Here is an 18,544-nt window from a genome sequence, read left to right as displayed (position 1 = left end):
CAGGCTGTCTGGTACGAGGAAGTCATGACTGAGCATCATCAGATAATGAGCTCCTCAAAATCAAAACAATCAGCAGAAGCATCACTTTTTGTGAATTTAGCCTGAATTTGGTGTGACCTCATGCAGCCAGAAGGTTTGCATGAAGTGTGAAGGGAGATGCCACATAAACAAGAGGTGCCTTCTTGAGCTGCAGCTACCAGAAAATTTTCAAGTGGTGCCTCACTTTTTATATAGCACTGCATGCAGGCTGGAAGGGACTGAATTTCTGCAGAAAGTTGCATGGATTTTCTTCCAGCCCAAACCTTCCTAAACAATTGCAATACTTTCACTCTGTCCAGCAGGCATGGTTTAGAGTTTGTGCTGAGTTTCTTCTCTAATACAAGCTTTACAGAAGCTACTAAATGTTAACTTAAATTAAGTTAAATTAAATAATATTTAATTTCTGGATACCCAGCAAGAAGTTGGAATGAAAGAGAAAGGTGGTTCTGTGATCCCCCACCTATAAGTCTTCCTAAACCAAGTGAATGTCAGAAGTTTTGAGGAAGTTTGAAGAAAAACAGGGAGTTTGCACTGAAACAGAACTTTGTGTTAATGATTATGGTATGTTTGATTTTATGGTATGGTTATGAGATTCTGGTATGTTTGATTTTATTTTACTTTTTTTTTTATCTGCTACTAGGCTCCCAAAAGCCTAGTACCATCAAACTAGAAACTTCATTCCAGAAATGTCAAATTACATCTTGAGATCCTCTGATTCTGTGTTATCTGGGTGTTTGCATGCGCGCACCTACACACCCATCAATTCTACCTGGTGGGAGCAGAAGCCCAGCTGCAAATGTTAGTGTCGTCCCAAATTAAATGACACACAGTTGCTTCAATTCAGCATAGGTCTACCTACACACATACGAACTTTTCTTTCTTCATTTCTCCTGTCTTTTATCTTTGGCATGCATCATAACTCTCCCATGGCACTTTTATTACAGGAAAGTGAAGGAATTCACAGAACAGCTAGTACAGAAACACAGGCACTTTTGGATGTATAAATGAAAACATTCATTTTGCTGTTCTGTTGGGCTTTTGACATATTTCAACAACTTTGCAAGATAAATGTGAGAAGAAGCCTAGATGGACACATAAGAAACTTTAGGGAATCCAAAGAATTTTCCATGTTAAATGAAACTGGGAAAAAATAGCTATGCTATATCACAAGGCATTTGGTGAACTCAGAGCTCACATGGTCTACATTGTGAAGTGTAGTTGCATCTCTATGTATACACATATATATATATTTAAGATCAGCAGCATATAGTTGGATATTAATTCTACCTCTAAGCTTGAATTTTCAGACCTCTTCACATCATTATCCCTCCAAGAATGTTGCTACTACAACCAAATAAATCAAATAAACCTATCACCCTAGCTTTATGATGAGTGGTGGAGTGAGGAGGGGGTGAAGTAATGTGTAGGCAAAGTCTATGGAGAAACAATCTTTGTAAGCAAATCAGTCAAGCTTAAAAGTTGAATAAGATAAGTCTCATCCATAATAATCACATATCAGAATACGCAGAAGATATGCATATTTCTAAGCAACAGCTAGAGCCAGGAGGAATGGAAATGTTCTAGAGCATTGCAAATGACAAGACGCACTCCTAATTAATCCACTGAAATTACTTCAAAAAACCTGTTCCTGAAGTAGCTGTTTAGGATCACTTTATTCTCAGTGGAGGGAAAAAATGGTATTTCTAAGTGGCAATAAATCTCATCATAAGAGCAAATCTATTACAAATTCAAATGTGTCAGCTGTGAAAAATGAACCCCCAAAACAGTTCCAAGAAAAACTTCATAGTCTTTGGGCAATGGCAATATGGATGAAATTCATGCTTAAAATCATGTGTAATTTTCACAACAGGTATGGCTGAAAAAAAAAATCAGGGTCAGAGAGAAAAATATTGAAAATATAAAAATGTTTCATTTCAGAATGATACAGGTGGAACATTTTGATTTTTCACTACAAATAAGTAATTAACTAGATGAAGTTAAAAAGGAGTTTTTAGAGAGTGTTGAATATGTCAAAAACTGAGCTGAAATATATCACTGGAGGAGGGGCAAAGTAGTTTTATTTGATCCCAAAAATGAAACTGTTGATGTATTCATTTGTTTATTTAATTATGAACTTCACTGAAAAATATATATATATATATTAGTATTAACTTTCTCTTTGGCTTCCTGATCAAAAACAGTCCATGCTTCATACCCCACTCTCATCCAAGCTTGGGTGGGTTTAAGGAGAGAGTAATGAAATGCCAGCCAATATCCTTGCTCCATCTGAAACCCCTTCTGCATGACTGGGTGTTGCAATGCAAGTCGCTGCTGGAATGTACTATGTAATTCTGGCAAGAAGTCAATAGGCTCAAACTCCTCAAATAACCAAAGCATGGTACTAAGAAATCAGCAGAGCAGGCAGCAGCCCAGACAGCCAGTCCATTAGCAGCTTAACCACAGCAGATGTAAAGTCACCAACAAAACTCCCTCCGGAGACTCCCAAAGAGCCAGATGCTAGTGCTATAAAAAGATCTTCCAGAAACTTGGCATGTCTCCTGGCCACATTTTTTTAAAAGAAACATTCTCTAGATAGGAGGTTATTTTTTCTTAATTCAGGGTTGGGGGGTAGGGGAGAGAAGGAATGGAAGGGAAAGGGGAGATATTGCTTATTTATTCCGGTTTGCTTGTGAGTGAATCTTGTGCTTGTGAAAACAAAATTCAGTGATAGCATATCCTGGGATACAGGAGGCAGCAGGCACTGTTCCAGCCTTCTCCCACACACAGCTTTGCTTATACACCTTGGGCTGACCTGCATATCCTTCCACGAAGAGCCCTGCCAATGCACTGGGTGAAACACCAGCTGTTATTTCACTCTGTTCTGCTTCACCAGGTTGCTGGCGTGCCCCAGGTGCTGTACTTGGGCAGTCCTCTTGCCTAGCATGCTCACGTGGTGCTCATTAACCCGAGTGGTTGTGCTTAGCCTGGTTGTTGTTGCCCCTCATTCTGCTCCACCAAAGGGCTTGAATGCTCACATACAGCACTACCAGCCCTTGAAGCTTTCCTGGAATACCCGTGAGCATTGTGTAAGTCCCAGCTGCTGGATTCATGTGATTATATGGGTGTTTCACCTGTGATCAGCAACAACAAAGCCAATAATAATATCTGACAATGTGTAATCCTTATAGTACAGAAATATCTATGCCACTAAGACAAGCATCGAATATAACACAAGGGAAGGGAGGACAGAAAGTAGATGGTCAGAATGAGCTGTAAGGTGCTCCTCAGCCTTACAAGTGCTAGAGCCCAAGGGTTCTTCAACCATCCCTTACCACTAATGTCACTACTAAACCATGTCCCTAAGCACCACATCCAACCTTTCCTTGAACACCCCCCCAGGGACAGTGACTCCCTGGGCAACCCGTCCCAATGCCTGACTGCTCTTTCTGAGAAGAAAAAACAGGAAAAAAAGAAAAAGAAAACACAGGAGCCAACGGTGAGAAGGGAAGTAGATGCCCACAAAGTGAGCCCCGAGGAGATGGCCCAGGGATGGTGGTGGTTATCTCTGGTGTCTGTCCGCTGCACACTAAAGCACACCTGATGAGATACTGTTGTGATCTCATCAGTGGCCTGTTCAATGCATTTCTCTGTTTAGGACTGATGCTTCCGAGGTAGATTCTCCAAAAACAGTCAGTCATGGTGATATATTTTCTTGCCTCTTACTTGCATCTTTATGTACAGTTAACACCTTTCTTTCCTTTTTTTTTCCTAGGAACAGATTTCCACTTGTCAATCTCCACTAGAGTTTTGAATTCATTTTAGCATTTTATTATTATTATCTTAATACTACATTTAATTTTCTAACTGCAGAATTGCTATCATGATTATTTATATGTACATTTTGTTACAGGTTGTGTATTATGTGTTTGATAATTTTGTGTTCTCTCGTACCAGTACTCTGGTCCTTTAGTAGTGTTCCAATGACTATCTTTCCTCTACTAAGTTTTCAAGATGTCTCTTTTAACAATACATCTTGCTTAAATGGAGTGTTGTTAATTTGGATTTTTTGTTATTTCCTAATGAACTGTACCAGCTTCAGTATTCTTTTTTTTTTTTTCCCACCAAAGGACAGAATGGTTGATTGTTGTTGTTGTTGTTTTTTGTTTTTTGTTTTCCTTTTCAAATGATTCTCCCCCAGAAAAATGAGCCAACCTATTCTGTTTTTTCCCCTTCCCTCACACAGACACAGAAACAACAATGAAACCAGGAGACAAAGAATCCCATATTTTAATGCACGAAGCTACAGGGCTGCAGGACTGAGACATGTATATCAGAACAATTTCCAGTTTGTATTGGGAAAGACATTTTACTCATTTCATAAGCCAGACTGTTGAAATGGGAAGATATCCTTGTGGAGAACAGAGAAGGGATCAATTTTAGCATACATTTCATACATCTTTGTTTTTTGTTGTTGTTGTTGTTTTGTTTTTCCTTTTACATCACGCATATTAAAGGTGGTGTTTTCCAAAGCTGAGAAACATATGAAGAATTTTGCATTTGTTGCTGATTGATGGATATTCTATTTTTGCCACTTTTCACCAAAGGCCAAGAGTATTCCTTGCACACATGAGATTTACACAGTTGTTCTAGTTTCTTTTCTCCCTCACTCTCTTACAGATGTTTTTTTTACAAATGCAATAAACACAAAAAGAAAGGTCCAGTTGTTTTGGAAGGAAGAGAGGAAAGGAGAGAATGGTATAGAAGTGACAAATACATTTTTGATTGACTTAGTGACAAAAATTTGCTCTCCCTTTTCTCCCCTCCCTATTAAAAAAATTGCTGTTTATATTCCATAACAGAAAAAAAAAAAAAAAAAGACAATGCCCAGGTATTCATGGTTCAGATTCCATGCTTCTTCAGTTTCCTGAGTGTATTGAATCTCCACAAAGGCCATCCTCTTCCCATGAAGAAACAAGACAAAACAAACAAAAAACATTTATCCAAATAACTTCAGGGACGGTACATTTTGTAGCTCTGTAATGGGAATCTGGGCTGAAAAATGAGAAGACGTTCCAATACATCGAAATCCAAGGCCAGCATCTGGGGTTCTCAGTGCCTGTCTTGTCCTAAAAATGAAGTTATTTTTAAGCATAAGAGGAAGAAAGAGGAAACAAACACTATCATGAATCAGCCTCAGTCATCTTAATATATCTGTACTCAGCTTATAGGCAGCATGGCCTGCAGATGAGAGTCTCTGCCCTATGAAGATGCCAGCTGACCTCAAAGATCACACAACATGACAAAAAATCTATAATCATTCCCAACCCTGCAGTCTTAACCTCAACATGCAAATGATGGATGAAACATGGGAAGCAGTAGTATAGAAAGGTGATAGAAACGTGGCAGATGTGAGGCTAGGGTAAAGACTTAGGTTTACAAAAATAAATAAATAGATAAATAAATAAACATACAGTCCAGTTCCTGAGCCACTAGATAGTTTATCCTACTTCTATTTAGAATATCCCTACGCAGAAGGGAAATATGCATTAGGCTTCATGGAAAATTTTCCTTCTTTGTACTGGCAGCTGGACTCAGCATCTACGTCTCGTATTTGAATGAGGTGACTCACTCTGCATGCTCCATCTGACTGGATCTCCTTTAGGTCTGGAAACTGAGCCTTTCTGTAGGCATCCTAAGCTGATGGGAGCCAAGGAAGATGATGTCAGCCAGACAAATTCTGGCATATTCCAGGATTTCTCCTACAGTCACATGAGTTCAAGCCACAGAGCAAAATTCACGTCCCGACACCTTGGCACCTAGAGACTCCTGAGATGTTCCAGAGTACCCTGCCTGGCCTCCAGTTGCTATTCCAGCAGACACAGATCTGTCATGGGCTCTGAATCATATCTGTGAAGCCATGGGTATCTCAGACACTTGGAATATCTCAAACACCATGAACCTATAGGTGTGACACTAATTGAGCCCCTGCGAACACAGTGTGGGCTGTCTCTCCACCTGTACTGCTCTGCTACTTCAGCTTACATGTTTAAAGTTAACTAGGGTATTTTTGCTGGTTGTATATAAGTAAAGTCAATACAGTGTAGTCACAATAACTATGCTCAGAAAATAAAGAAACAGAAAGACATAGTTCAGTTCTTATATTAGAATGCAGATCTAACTTTCAACTAGTATGTGAAAAGACCTAGAAACATACACCACTATATTATTGAACCAAGAACCATAGTCCGACTTAGTTCAAAGTCAGAGTTTTGGGATTTGTTTGTTATATGCTCTATGGCAAGGGCCATCAGCATTTCAAGGGTAAAGACTGCATTTATCTTCCTCTAAACATGCCAACAGCAACACAACAGGGAGTGGAAGATGCCACCCCTGAAAGATGCTCATCATGGCTGATTGGCAAATCAGTGGCACATTGGTTCTCGATGAATCAGGGAGCTCTCAGCTTCCTCTCCAAACCCATCACAAGCCAAGACACTCTTGCTGGCCCCTGTTCTGCAGCTCCCAACCTCTTGCCAACTTTACAACATAACACTGCTCTCTTTTCTTCAGTGGCAGACCCTGCCTTAGGTGATTTGGCATCATAATGGGAATACCCCATGGCAATGGATTTAGGAAAGGATTAAGGATTGAAAATATCTCTAAACAATAAGCAAGGATAATGCTAACTGTGGGAATACCCACTATGGCTGTGGGCCAGTCCAGATCTTTGGAACTGAAAACTGGGATCTAATGCTGGAAAACTGTGTGTATGTTCAGAGAAGATAAATGTTTTTAAGAAAGAAAACTGGACCATAATAAGAAAAAGCAGTAAGCTTTTTAAACAGTTTACATTTTGGTCAATTTTATCTTGGATCAAATGTCCCAAAGTCCTGGATTTGACTCTTACTTAACTCAGTCCCTAGGGTGCCAGTGAGCATAATCAGAAGTCACCACACAGCAGACAGGTCTCAGTGGGATGGGATAATGTCAGCTCCAAAAGCAAAATAAAACCAGGCCTGGTCAAGACTGAGTAGAAAAATAAACCAAAGAAGAAGAAAAATAACCCAGAATGAATTTAGAGGAAGCCACTGCCTTTTCCACTTTATCAGACACTTTGCAGAATAGATAGAGTTGGTTAACTCTCAGGTCAGACCTTCCCCAAGAGCTGAACCGAGGTAAACAGTGGCAAATGCCATTTCAAAACAGCTGGCACCTTTTCCAGGAATACAAAAATAAATGGTGACCAGACAATACTGGAAATGAAGTTCAGCTCATTTGCAATGGTGAGACTGAGATACCCTTAATGGCACTGTGGTTTGGAGAACACTACTGAATAAAGTCAGAAGATATGCTGGACAAAGCTCATGTCTTTTCCTGGAAAACCAATCCATTTGCCAGGAGAGATTGGGAGCCAGATTTATGGAAGACCAATAATTATCCTCCAAGAGTAGGCTCAGAGACATAGGCATGCATTACTGCTTATCTATTTGTCTTCATATTTTTTGCCCACTCTTTCTCTAGTCAGCTCAATTTTATCCCATTACATTTTTAGGAAAAGTCTAGGAGCAGAGCCTTGTAAGTGGACATCAAAACGCAAATCCTTTAAAGTTTCCAGTTAATCATCAGAGAATGGGCATTTTTCTTTGGAAATCAAATCTTTTTAGGATATATTATGTTGGACTCCTAAAACAAAGGTGTCCAGATTCACCAGACAATTTCATAAAGTTTACTGATTTGCTGTGCACTTGATAGGATGAAGAAACTCTTCTATTTTTCTTGATCTACTTCCTTATAGTACATGTTGAAAATATTCACACTCCTGGATTCATCATTTATGCATTCCCCCAGCCTATCTCAGATGCCAAAACCAAAATAATAGGATATGAAAACAGTACAGAAGAGACTTACCTGGTATTCAGTTAGCCATGATATGTTTCACAAAAGCTGGAAACAAGACAAAGAGCAGGATCATATATCAACTCCCCTTCATTAAACCCATTGAGGTCCCACATATATCAGCTAAGTCATTATTTAAATTCATTCTTCTTGCTTCCTCTGATGTAATGAAGACATCATCACTTTGTAAATAACACTCCAGATACCTTGGTGCTAAATGATTTGTAAATCCTTAAGATAATATATATTACAGTGCAGGGTAGTCAGCACCAAGTAGCCAGTGAAAAGGAACATTTGTCAACCCATAGCTTGCTTAATCCCTTTGCTCTGGCTGCAGTATGGTACCATCTTTCCAAAGTATACAACCATGAGAAATTTTGGGTCATCATCTTGCAAGGTTTCAGCACATTAATACTAAGGCAGGAGACACTGAAAGTAGCTCTGGAGTGAACCCTCAGAACACACAACAGGTCACCTAGTTAGGTATTGTGACTATACCTCTGCAAGTGAATTCAGGCTTAGAAACAAACAAGTCATTTCAAAGCCAATTGGAATTGTTTTGTGTTTGTTGATGTTTGCTTGTTTTTTTTTTTTTTTTGCTGGTGGTGGTGGTATTTTTTGTGTTTGTTTTTTTTTTTTTTTTTTTTTTTACAAAGGTTTTGGGTTTGGGTTTGATTTTATTGCATTTTGAAAAAAGCATTCATCATTAAAAAGGTACTAGTGATTTTGAAATTCAAAAGGAAAGAGAGAAACACTTACTGCAGCATATTTTTTTCCTTCCTAATAATCTGGCTCTACAATTAATTTCTCTGAATTTGCCATAAGTTCACGGGTCATTTGGGTTGGCTAAATCTACAGATGTCTACTTATTGGCTACTTATAAGAAAAGTTTCCCTGAGATCAGATCACTAGCATTTGTAAAACAAAGGAGAGCACTGAGCAAAAACATAACAGACCCCATGAAGATGACAGACCGGTTAAATCACCGGACAATACAGCAGTCAGTCACTAGGTAACCTTCAAAGAAGGGCTCAAAAGTGTACAGTAACATGAAGATCAGGTGTTCATGATCTTTACTAGAATATTGTATTGTAATGAAGAGTCTGAAGCAAGTATACTTGCAAGATGCATGAGAGAAACATGGTCCATTTACTCGTGAACAAATCCTTTCATTCAGGTTTTCTACAAGCAGTGAAATAAACTGAAAGGTCTTTGGAAGGTCTTGTAGAATTCCTAGGTCAGAGGACCAATGAAGATCCTTGGATATATAAATATATATTTTTATTTTATTTTATTTTTTGCTGAGATTTTGAAAGAAAATTTAATGGTTTTCTGTAGGGAGCTCTCAAAGGAGTACCTGATTTTGAGATGACAAGGAAATATTGGGTGTAGGTATTAAAAATAGGGAAGAAAAAATAAATAAATCAAAAGAAGACCTATGCCTGCTTCCTGAAAAGGCCTTGGCTATTCAGCTATGGAAAATGCAAGTAAACTTACTACAGATACAACACATCAGGTGAACTATAGAGTCTCAATTAATCTAAAATCTGGAAAAGCATGCATACTTGTTACGGGAGCAAGATTTTCCTTGGATTTAAGACTTCACAGAAAAAATTGCAACAAAACCTTCTAGTACATGACCACTGTTCAGAGCAGACTGGTTTAGCCTACCTTCATAGTTGATACAACCATTGGCATCTTCCTGACCAGCCATTAGTTTATCAACTTCCTCTTCAGTCAACCTTTCACCTGGGGGAAAAGCAAAATGACTGTTGAGTACCTCTGAGCCCTTCTAAAGAATTTCTAAAGAACAGTTCAAAGAACCAGAGAATACAAAAGAGTGAGACAGAAAGATGGGAGAATTTCTCTTCAGCTAATTTGTGGTGCTGACTGCTAGGAAAGCTTCTTTTGAAATTGCAAACTGAAAAAATTTGATCTGAAAACAGACAGAATAAGTATGGAAACCCACATACTCTTTCTTCTAAGAATAAGCTTTCTCTAAGTGCCAAATCCTTAAGGCTTTTGTCAGTCCTTAACCAAGTCCTCACTAAACAAAATCTCAGTACAGTCACTCTCTAGTATGCCTATGAGTTTGAGGTTCTGTGATTCTGCAATTCAGGAATATTCCAAGATCAATTTGGGGATCTCTGAATTGAATGAATGATCCATTTAATTTAATTTAATTATCTAAATATTAGGCACGTATTTACCCATAAGGCTTCATTCTGCTTGAACAGAGGAATCAATCCAATAGATCTCTCTATTCTGATATTAAGCACTGACGAGATCAAATGACTTCTAAAAAGGCATGGGAAACATTTTAAGGTAATATCAGCTGAAATATTAGAAATGAAAATAAAGTTCATTGGATGTGTCCTACTACTTACGTTCTGCTTTTACATCATTGATCTCTGCCACAGAGGAACAAGTCCTCAGCTGATGTAAACCTCTGAAAATTCAACTGATTTGTTCAAAATCAAACAGAAAAACATGCAAATTTACAGAATACTTGGTTGTGCCTAGGATTTGAGCGATACTAAAAAATACCATTCTAAATATAATTGTCTTTCAGATTGAAATACTTCCTAAAAATGTTGGAAAATCAGATATTGCCACGTTATTGTAGATTATTGGAAACAGAAGGACAACTTCAAAATCATTCCTTTTAGTGCAGTGAAACTATCAAAACTGCCAAGAATGGTTACATTGCCTAAGCTTAGATAGGATATCAATCCTGACTTTTTGTTGTTATTGTTGTTGCTGTAGGTGGTGGTGAGGATTTCTTGTTGTTGTCTTGTTTTTCTTTCTTTCTTTCTTTTTTTTTTTTTTGTCATCACTGAATTTGTTTCCCAAAATGATTCAAAAGTATCAGTGATGAAAATGAATATAACATTACTTTTTATAGCATTATTATTACATATGTCAACAGAGAAACATGTGTCATGGAATAGAAATTCCTGAGCATAAAAGATTTGGCTTTTTGAATCAATATCCCAGGTCAATTGATTGTCATATATCCCAGGTCATGATTGCTGGAATCCTTTTATCTAAGTCAAATCTCTTTTGCAATAGGTCATCCTTTTTTAAAAATAGTGGACAAACCCTACTAGAAAAGGCTGATCTTGAGAAATGCTTACTGTATTCAGATGACAACATTTAAGTGCCTTCTAATCCAAATTTGAAACCTGTCATTAAGTTACATTAAATTTTCTGACTGTAATTCATGCTGTTTTTGTCACTATTCATGAAAAACAGAGTTTCTGAAGTCAGGATTTGAGAAGACAGTGAAATACTGATTCCTCCTTTAAAAACAGAGCTTTTGAATTTCAGAAACAATTCTGTTAAATACATGACAGTTTAAAAAGGTGCAGAAAAATTGAGACACATATTGTAGGAATAGATGGGTTTTCCATTGTTTGGATAATTTTATTTTTATTTTTGTCTTTATTTCTGAGGACAATATAATGACTGAAGTCTTGCCCAGTCATTTTGAGCAGAAAAATTGCCACAGGCTGTATGGGAAAGACCTGGGTGATGAAATTGGATAAGGTTCACCTTACCCAGAGTAGCTAAAACGTGGCGGAGTTCAGCCCCCATCACTGTTCCATTTCCCTCCTTGTCGAACACACGCAGACCTTCCACAAAGTCCTCATAGGTGCCCGTGTCTTTCGTCTTGGCAATATGCTGGAGCATGGGCAGGAAGGTTTCAAAGTCAATCATCTTGGAGTTCATGTCTAGAAAGACACAGATGGAAATTAAAGTTTTGGGGGATTCTGGGAGAGCTGGGGCATGCACCATGGGCAGGTAACAGGAGTAGGAGAATCATGGCAATAAATTCTGGCTAAAAGTGAGAGAAGCACATGGGAATATTATAAGTACAGATGGAGTAACAGATAGTCAAAGATGGAAAAAGAGTTCTGGCAAGGACAAAAATATGTTTTTAACAGACCAATAAATTGATATCTCCTAGTATCTGACATATGTAAATGGCAAGGACAGAAAGTGGAGTTAGAATTGTAAAGCTTTTAATGCAACATAAAAATATGAACCTAAGCAAAAGACAATAAAAGAAGAGGCCAATCCTGATATGAAATCAGCTTTGCTTTCCATCTCTGTAAAACAGAGGTGTTTAAAACCATACTGGGACAGGAACTTCAGAGTGAATAGAGGATGGCAGGACTGGGTCTGTGAGTCCTGTTTTCCTGATTCTTTGCCTTTCAAGAGCATCACTGGATGTTATAGTCCCTTTTGACTGCTTGTCCCATCTGCCACTGTGCCACTGCCATATCCTGATACATGCCAGTTGTTGAATATGGGCCTAATTGTCAGTTCCCACTAATCTCAGCAAAAGGAAGGGATGGAGAAGTCGTCTAGAATATGCCTGAATGTGGATATGGTCCAGGAGAGATTTCCTTTGCTCTGAACACATATCCTGTGCATGGTGAATGTTGAAGAGAGATATAATCACAGTCATTACAGTGCATCTAACATATACTTTGCTAAAACAAACTGTGTCCTTACTTTCAGTCTATCCTTTTGTTTCTTTAGATGTCTTCAAAGTGTCTGAGTTTTTAGTAAACACAAGTGAATGTCTGTCAGCAAAGCAATTTCAAAAGGTGAAAACATGTAATTGTAAAATGTATTAACACACATTGGCCATCACATGAATTCAGTCTCCTAAATTTGAGACAATTATATTGACAGACAGATCTATTTTTTCCTTCACTACTTTTCTGCTAGAGATTTTTAGAAGCTGTTCCATACCCTTCAGTGTTTCACGTTTAATCTTTCCATTAAAAAAAGAAGACCTCATCAGCTTCATTATTAATTCTTGGAAAGATCTTTTTCAAAATGAAGACAGAGGACACCAACCTTCTGGTTTGGGTCTGCCAAGCACTTTCATGACCTCAGCCTGGGTTGGATTCTGCCCCAAAGCTCTCAAGACATCTCCGCACTGTGCGTATGTGATTTTCATCTCAGATTTGGGAGTCCGGTCAAAGAGTGAGAAGGCTTCCTTAAATTCTGAAAGACAAAAAGATAGAAAGAAATGCATGCCATGTTCTGTCAGATTAAGTCAAAGCAAGCCTAGACCTTCCCCCTAATTAACTCAGTGTAACCCTTTTATTTTGCAATTTGGGAACAAGTTTGATGAGCTTTGCTGTCACTGTTATCAGCAATGTTTGTGTTCCTCCTCCCCTGCATTTTCCGGTTCAACCAGGGAATGGAATCAGAGAGGTCAAATGCTTTTCTCATGGTATTTCCGTCTTCGTGAACATCAGAAAGTGCAGAAAACCTCACAGAGATGGTTGGCCTTGAGATCTTTCCAGTTCAGCAGGAGCAGTCAGGATGGCACAGAATTCAGTAGCAGTTCTGCTCTTGAGCTAACTGGATATTGTATTGAGCATTACACACTTGGAGAGCACTGACAGCCCACAGATGAAGGAGCACCTACATTAGCAGGTAACAAGATATGCCACGATCAATTAGTGGAATAATCACACAACGGTATGTTGGTGGTGGGGGAAGGTCAATGTATATTGAAAACTTGTAATTGTTCGCTTATGTTTAATAATGCCAAGGAACAGATCTCAAAGAATCCTCTGATTTTTCTTTCTTCCAGCACCAGATCCAATCGTGTCTGGAAAATTCGGGTTTGGTTGTCAGCTACTGAGCCCAGGCCAGATCTCATGTGTGGAAATGCAATCATTCTCTCCAGTGCTTTCACACCTGCCTGCTTCCCGTTTTGTGCCCAAGCAGAGCCCTTCCCTTGAAAGACAGCCAAACCTCCTCTGCTACATCTTTGTGGGCATATCCTCATCTCTTCTACCCAAAGACTGAGTCCTTTACCCCTGCAAGCAGCAATACCCTGACAAGAGCAGTGGCGTGGGAGAGGATCCCTGTTCTTCCACTAATTAACGGGGGCAGGCAGGGTGCCAGGGCAGACCCTCAGACACTCGAGTTGCCCAGGTCTGCCTCTCCCTTCTGGAGCTGCAGACACGTTGCAGACAGGAGCAGCTCAGGGTGCAAGCTGCTGTCCTTTACCAAACACACTGCATGGTGCGTGGTCTACGAGTGATCACAAATATCCCTTTGGATTTAAGCTGGGAATCCCTGAATCTGCACCTTGTCCTGCTGTTACTCTTCTGAATTTTTCCTCCCACTCTCCGAACACAAGGCTATCTTTCTTTCCTAGATCTTGACTAATTCATTTATTCAGCCACTTATTCTGCACACTGGATTTTCTCCATCTTTCTCTTCTCGATTCCTTATCCTCTTGATTATTCCCTTCACCCTGTTCTTTCTTTATCTTCTTATTTCCCTTTCTCCTTCTTTCTGCCAATGCTGCTGTTTTTCCTCCCTCCCTTCTTCCTCCCTTCTTTTTCATTTTTATCATTCCATTCGTATCCTATTCATTTCCTTCCTCATCCAATACTTTCAAGGAGGTATCCAATTTTCTCATTTCAGATTAATCAACACTCCCCTTGTTTTCTTTGCATTCTGCTCTCTGCTTTCCCTTGTTTTCTCTCCCTGCCCCTCTCTCAGAGGATCTTGGCCTCCCCTGTCCCCAGCTGGAGCCCAGGTCCCACCAGCAGCCCTCACTCCAGCAGAGGGCAATAGTGGATTTTCATGGGCTCCTTGCTGACCGGAGAAGGGGGACAGAGCCCACTCTGAGCAATCTCATTTCCTTGGGGGTCTCAGCAGCCAAGGTGGATGGGAAACACAGGAGTTACTCATCTGCCTGCCACCTACCTCATCCAGGAGCCCAGCTGCCTGAGCACCCTTTGCTCTACCTCCCAAAGGCTCACAGTTCCTCACAGTCACTGACAGCTCACGTCTCTCTCTCAATTTAAATTCAGACGTAATCATCTTTGACCAGAGCATTCGCCTGTGGGCTTGGAAACTCCATTTTGTCAACATGCAGAAGCCTTTCTGCTTTTATTTTTTTATTTGCTTTTGCATTTGCTGGCTTAATGCAAGTTTCCATCAAAGCAATGAAACCAGCACAGCTATGGTCTCCTTTGTCCTCTCTCTAGCCATTAAACCACTGGCAGGAGCAGTTTATATTTTCATATGCCTAATTACTACCTATCTTCTCAGTTGAATAGCTCATATTCTTCTCTTTTCAGAAGAGGCCAGGAATTCAGTTTAATAAATATACATTGCCAGAACCACTGAACCTCACTGGCAGGGTAGGCAGGAGGACGTGTAAGGATGGATATGTAACACGTGGCTTCACCCAAAGACCATCCTTCCTCCTCTGATGGTAACATCTGGGGAGCTACCCAAGCACTGACTCCTTGCAGTGAAATAAGTCTGGCACAGCAGCATCTTTTCCTTAACAAAAGAAACAGGTTCACAGTATCCTAGAGGGTACAGATTGAAAAGACCTTAAAAAAGTGTGTTATCTCTTTGTTCTCCACCACCATGGAATCAGTAATGTCTAATATATAGTGTGGATTTCATATTGAGCTAATTTCAACTGACTAACAGGTAAGTATCTAGTCCTAGTGAGACAGCTAGATCTCCACCTGGTAAACAGAGAGATAATGTTATTATACAGTAGAGGGTTAAAAAGAAAAACAAATTATTATTATTATTATTATTATTATTATTATCATTATCATTATCATTATCATTATCATTATTATTATTATTATTACATTATCATTATTATCATTATTATCATTATTAATAAACACCATAAAGGTATGACAGGTGACTTTGACCTCCTGATGACTTTCTCCAAAAAGTTTGACAAACCTAAAAGTGCAATACAGATCTGAAAATGAATTCAGTACAAAAACTTTGCAAGTGAAATGCAGAAGAAAGGGAGAGATAGAGATTTTGTAAGTCTGAGAAAGGAGAGAACGGGGAGGAGAAAACAAATTGAAAAGGCAATAATCTAGAGCTCCCATGAGTCCCACTTCTCAAGTCTGGCCAGCAGCCAGTATAACAGCTATATATTACGGCAAGTGGTGTTTGTTTCCTGATCTGTGTTTTTAACACAAAATAAAACAGTCTCAAGAACTGGGATGATGATTGCCCACTTTGTAAAACTGGTAGCTCACTTCCTGACAAGGTTTTCAAAGGTGCACACCAGCACAGAGGACAGTGCATGCTAGGGATAACCTGGGAGCAGCTGCGGGCCATGCCACAGATATAATGCCACACGTGAAGCATCTGAACTCTATCTAGGAGTGAGTATCTGCCTATCTTCAAGCAAACTGTGTGTCTGCTCCTGTATGAACCCAAGAACTTTCTAAAGGTCAAGCTAAGGAGAGGAGAGAAAAAAAAAAAAAAAGAAAAAAGAAAAAAAAAAGAAAAAAAGGAAAAAAAAATAATAAAAGAACCAGAAGAGACAGAGAGGAAAGGCATTGAGGAACTGACAATTGAGGAACTGACAGATAAGCAGTGCTTTTCAGCTCATTCCCCAGGTGACATTCAGACCATTAAGCACTCTTTCCAGTGATTCACGGCAGAACTGATGAAACATCTGTGGGGTTAACTGTAGGTGTGTTTAGTGTCATTCCCTGGTGCTAGTACACAATTTAACTTTCTGTTATCCTGCTGTGGCTGACATGCAGGTCTCCCCGCATTTCTCGCACGGGTGATGTTATCTGCTTCCTGCCTCATGGCTTTCCCTTTGATGCTACAAGGATATCCTATTTCACAAATCCCAGATTCCCAGCTTTGCTCAGTGTGTACAGATACATCAGACGGCAGCAGAGGCTGCTGTAAAGAAAGCAAATGCACATTTCTGTTTCTAGAGATATTCTACATCTGCTCCAGACTTTCTACCTTCTATGGCAGCCCTGGAATTGTTCCAGATTTGCCTTTTCCAAGCCTTTCCAATGAGCTGATGGCCTTTTTTTTTTCTTTTTTTCTTTTTTTTTTTTTTTTTCCAGAATCATCCTATTATTTTCACTGTTTTTGATCGAGCCTCTAGGGCTTATTCTCCTCAGGGGAGGAGAAATAAAGCATAGACACTAGGAGGGTCCTATCCAATCCCCAAGGCATTATCTGATCAGCAATCCAGCTGTTCTGTGATGCTGGAATAGCTCAAAGGTCTGTGGCTCAGAACTAGGCCTCTCCTGTCATTCTCCCATGATTTTGGGACTGGAAAAGGGGAAGTTTCCTCAAAACTAGTAGTTGCCTTCAATCATGAGTTATTTTTCACCCGTTGTTAGAAGATCAGAACTAAAATCATGAAGTGGGGCTTGAAAATCCCAAGGTAATATTGGAAGTTTGTAGCAAAGCCTCAGTCTCTGAGGCATTAAGACATTTGGTTCCAGTTCAAAAAATCCTTCCTTCTATATCTCCTTTCTCTGAATCAACCTGCCTGGATGGTCTGTGTTTTTTTTCATTTGTTGTAATTAATTCATTTTCAGATACCATCTTTCATAGGCTCTACCAAGCTCTTCCAAGGGTTTAGAGACCAAAGCAAAACTCTGCCAGATGTTTGACTCCATCTATCAGTTATCCTTTAAGTAACAAGCGGACTGGTAGTTGAGGGAAAAGAGGACAGCTGCAGCAAATAGTGTTCCCAGGACTTCATGCATGAGGTTTCAGTATCATTTTCTTGGGCTGGGACAAAGGGCTCAGAAACTAATGCTGATGTTTTCCTTTGAAAGAAAAACCATCATCACTGTCATTATTTGATGGTTTCTGGAGAGCTGTCACAAAACTGTAACAAATTAAATTCTGATTGAATACAGGGAAAAGTTCTCAAAAGCATGGTCAGGAGACTTTCTCTTGAAAGTACTTATGTTTTATTGGTGGGTTTTCTTAACTAAAAAGCATATCTTTGGACTGAGGTTTGGAGGGGTGAATTGTCTATTTCATTTTTGAGTTTGCCTCCTTGGCAGAGGAGCTGATGTTTCCTTAAGTGAAATAAGTGCCTAATTTGCATGGAGCATGACTTTCCTCCTTTTCCTTTGACCAACATAACAGAGGATTTGGAGGAGGGACAGGACAGGGACAGAACCATGAGTTAAAGCACAGCTATCTCAAGGGAGCTCCAATACCCACACCCATGTACATCACTGTGCTCTCCAGCACCTCCCAATGATGGCATTTACTCTGCATAGAAGAGAAACAAATCTTCCTCACCTTCAATCTGATCAGGGGTGAATTCAACCTGAAAGAGACAAAAAATAACAGGCAGATGAAAACAGAAAAATGAAGCAAATAAGGAGAGCCCTTGCTTAATATCCCTGTACGGATGCTTGAAAGTGGCAGAGGCATAAATCCAATAAAATAATTTTATAGAACCTGTAGATATTTATTCTTTCCTCCTCTATTTTCCCTTACCAATCAGCCCCACCTTCAGCACAAAGCAGCTGCAGATACCCTTTTCCATTCTTCTGCTTCTCTTTTGTTTCTTCTGTAACCTCTTTCCCCTATCCCTACTTACTCCCCTACCACTGATGCCCTCTCCAGATTCCATTGCTATAACCAGTCTGCTGCTGACAGATGTGACAAGCCACAGCTTACCACATATAATTACAAGAAATTACATAAGATGGCTGGAAAGAAAAAATAAAATCCAGACATTAGCACCCTAAAGGGAAGGATGGTGCCCTTGGATGCACCCCTTCTAATCAATTCC

General features: G+C 39.5%; 1 protein-coding gene and 1 long non-coding RNA gene across 3 annotated transcripts in view; one reads left to right on the top strand and one right to left on the bottom strand.

Moving 5' to 3' along the window:
- Positions 1–4,516: 4,516 nt before the first annotated feature.
- The window catches only part of MYL3 (myosin light chain 3), a 35,426-nt gene continuing 21,398 nt past the window's right edge, over positions 4,517–18,544 (bottom strand). The window contains exons 2-7 of one of the 2 annotated variants that reach the window (XM_068673181.1): positions 18,046–18,073; positions 12,808–12,957; positions 11,496–11,669; positions 9,607–9,684; positions 7,948–7,983; positions 4,517–5,165 (exon numbers count right to left, since the gene is read on the bottom strand). In XM_068673181.1, the coding sequence (XP_068529282.1) occupies positions 7,955–7,983; positions 9,607–9,684; positions 11,496–11,669; positions 12,808–12,957; positions 18,046–18,073 (459 nt within the window). In that variant the 3' untranslated portion in view covers positions 4,517–5,165; positions 7,948–7,954. Of the gene's footprint in view, positions 7,066–7,947; positions 7,984–9,606; positions 9,685–11,495; positions 11,670–12,807; positions 12,958–18,045; positions 18,074–18,544 lie in introns of both variants that reach the window. The other variant, XM_068673182.1, reaches the window with a different exon arrangement.
- LOC137852004 (uncharacterized) lies at positions 13,216–17,149 on the top strand. The gene is made up of 2 exons (XR_011093617.1): positions 13,216–13,395; positions 13,556–17,149. It is a non-coding gene; the product is annotated as an uncharacterized lncRNA (long non-coding RNA).

This window comes from Anas acuta, chromosome 2 (assembly GCF_963932015.1).
Source record: "Anas acuta chromosome 2, bAnaAcu1.1, whole genome shotgun sequence".
Taxonomy (NCBI): Eukaryota; Metazoa; Chordata; class Aves; order Anseriformes; family Anatidae; genus Anas; species Anas acuta.
Note: the sequence above shows the minus strand (reverse complement) of the source record. Positions and strands in the feature narration are given on the sequence as shown.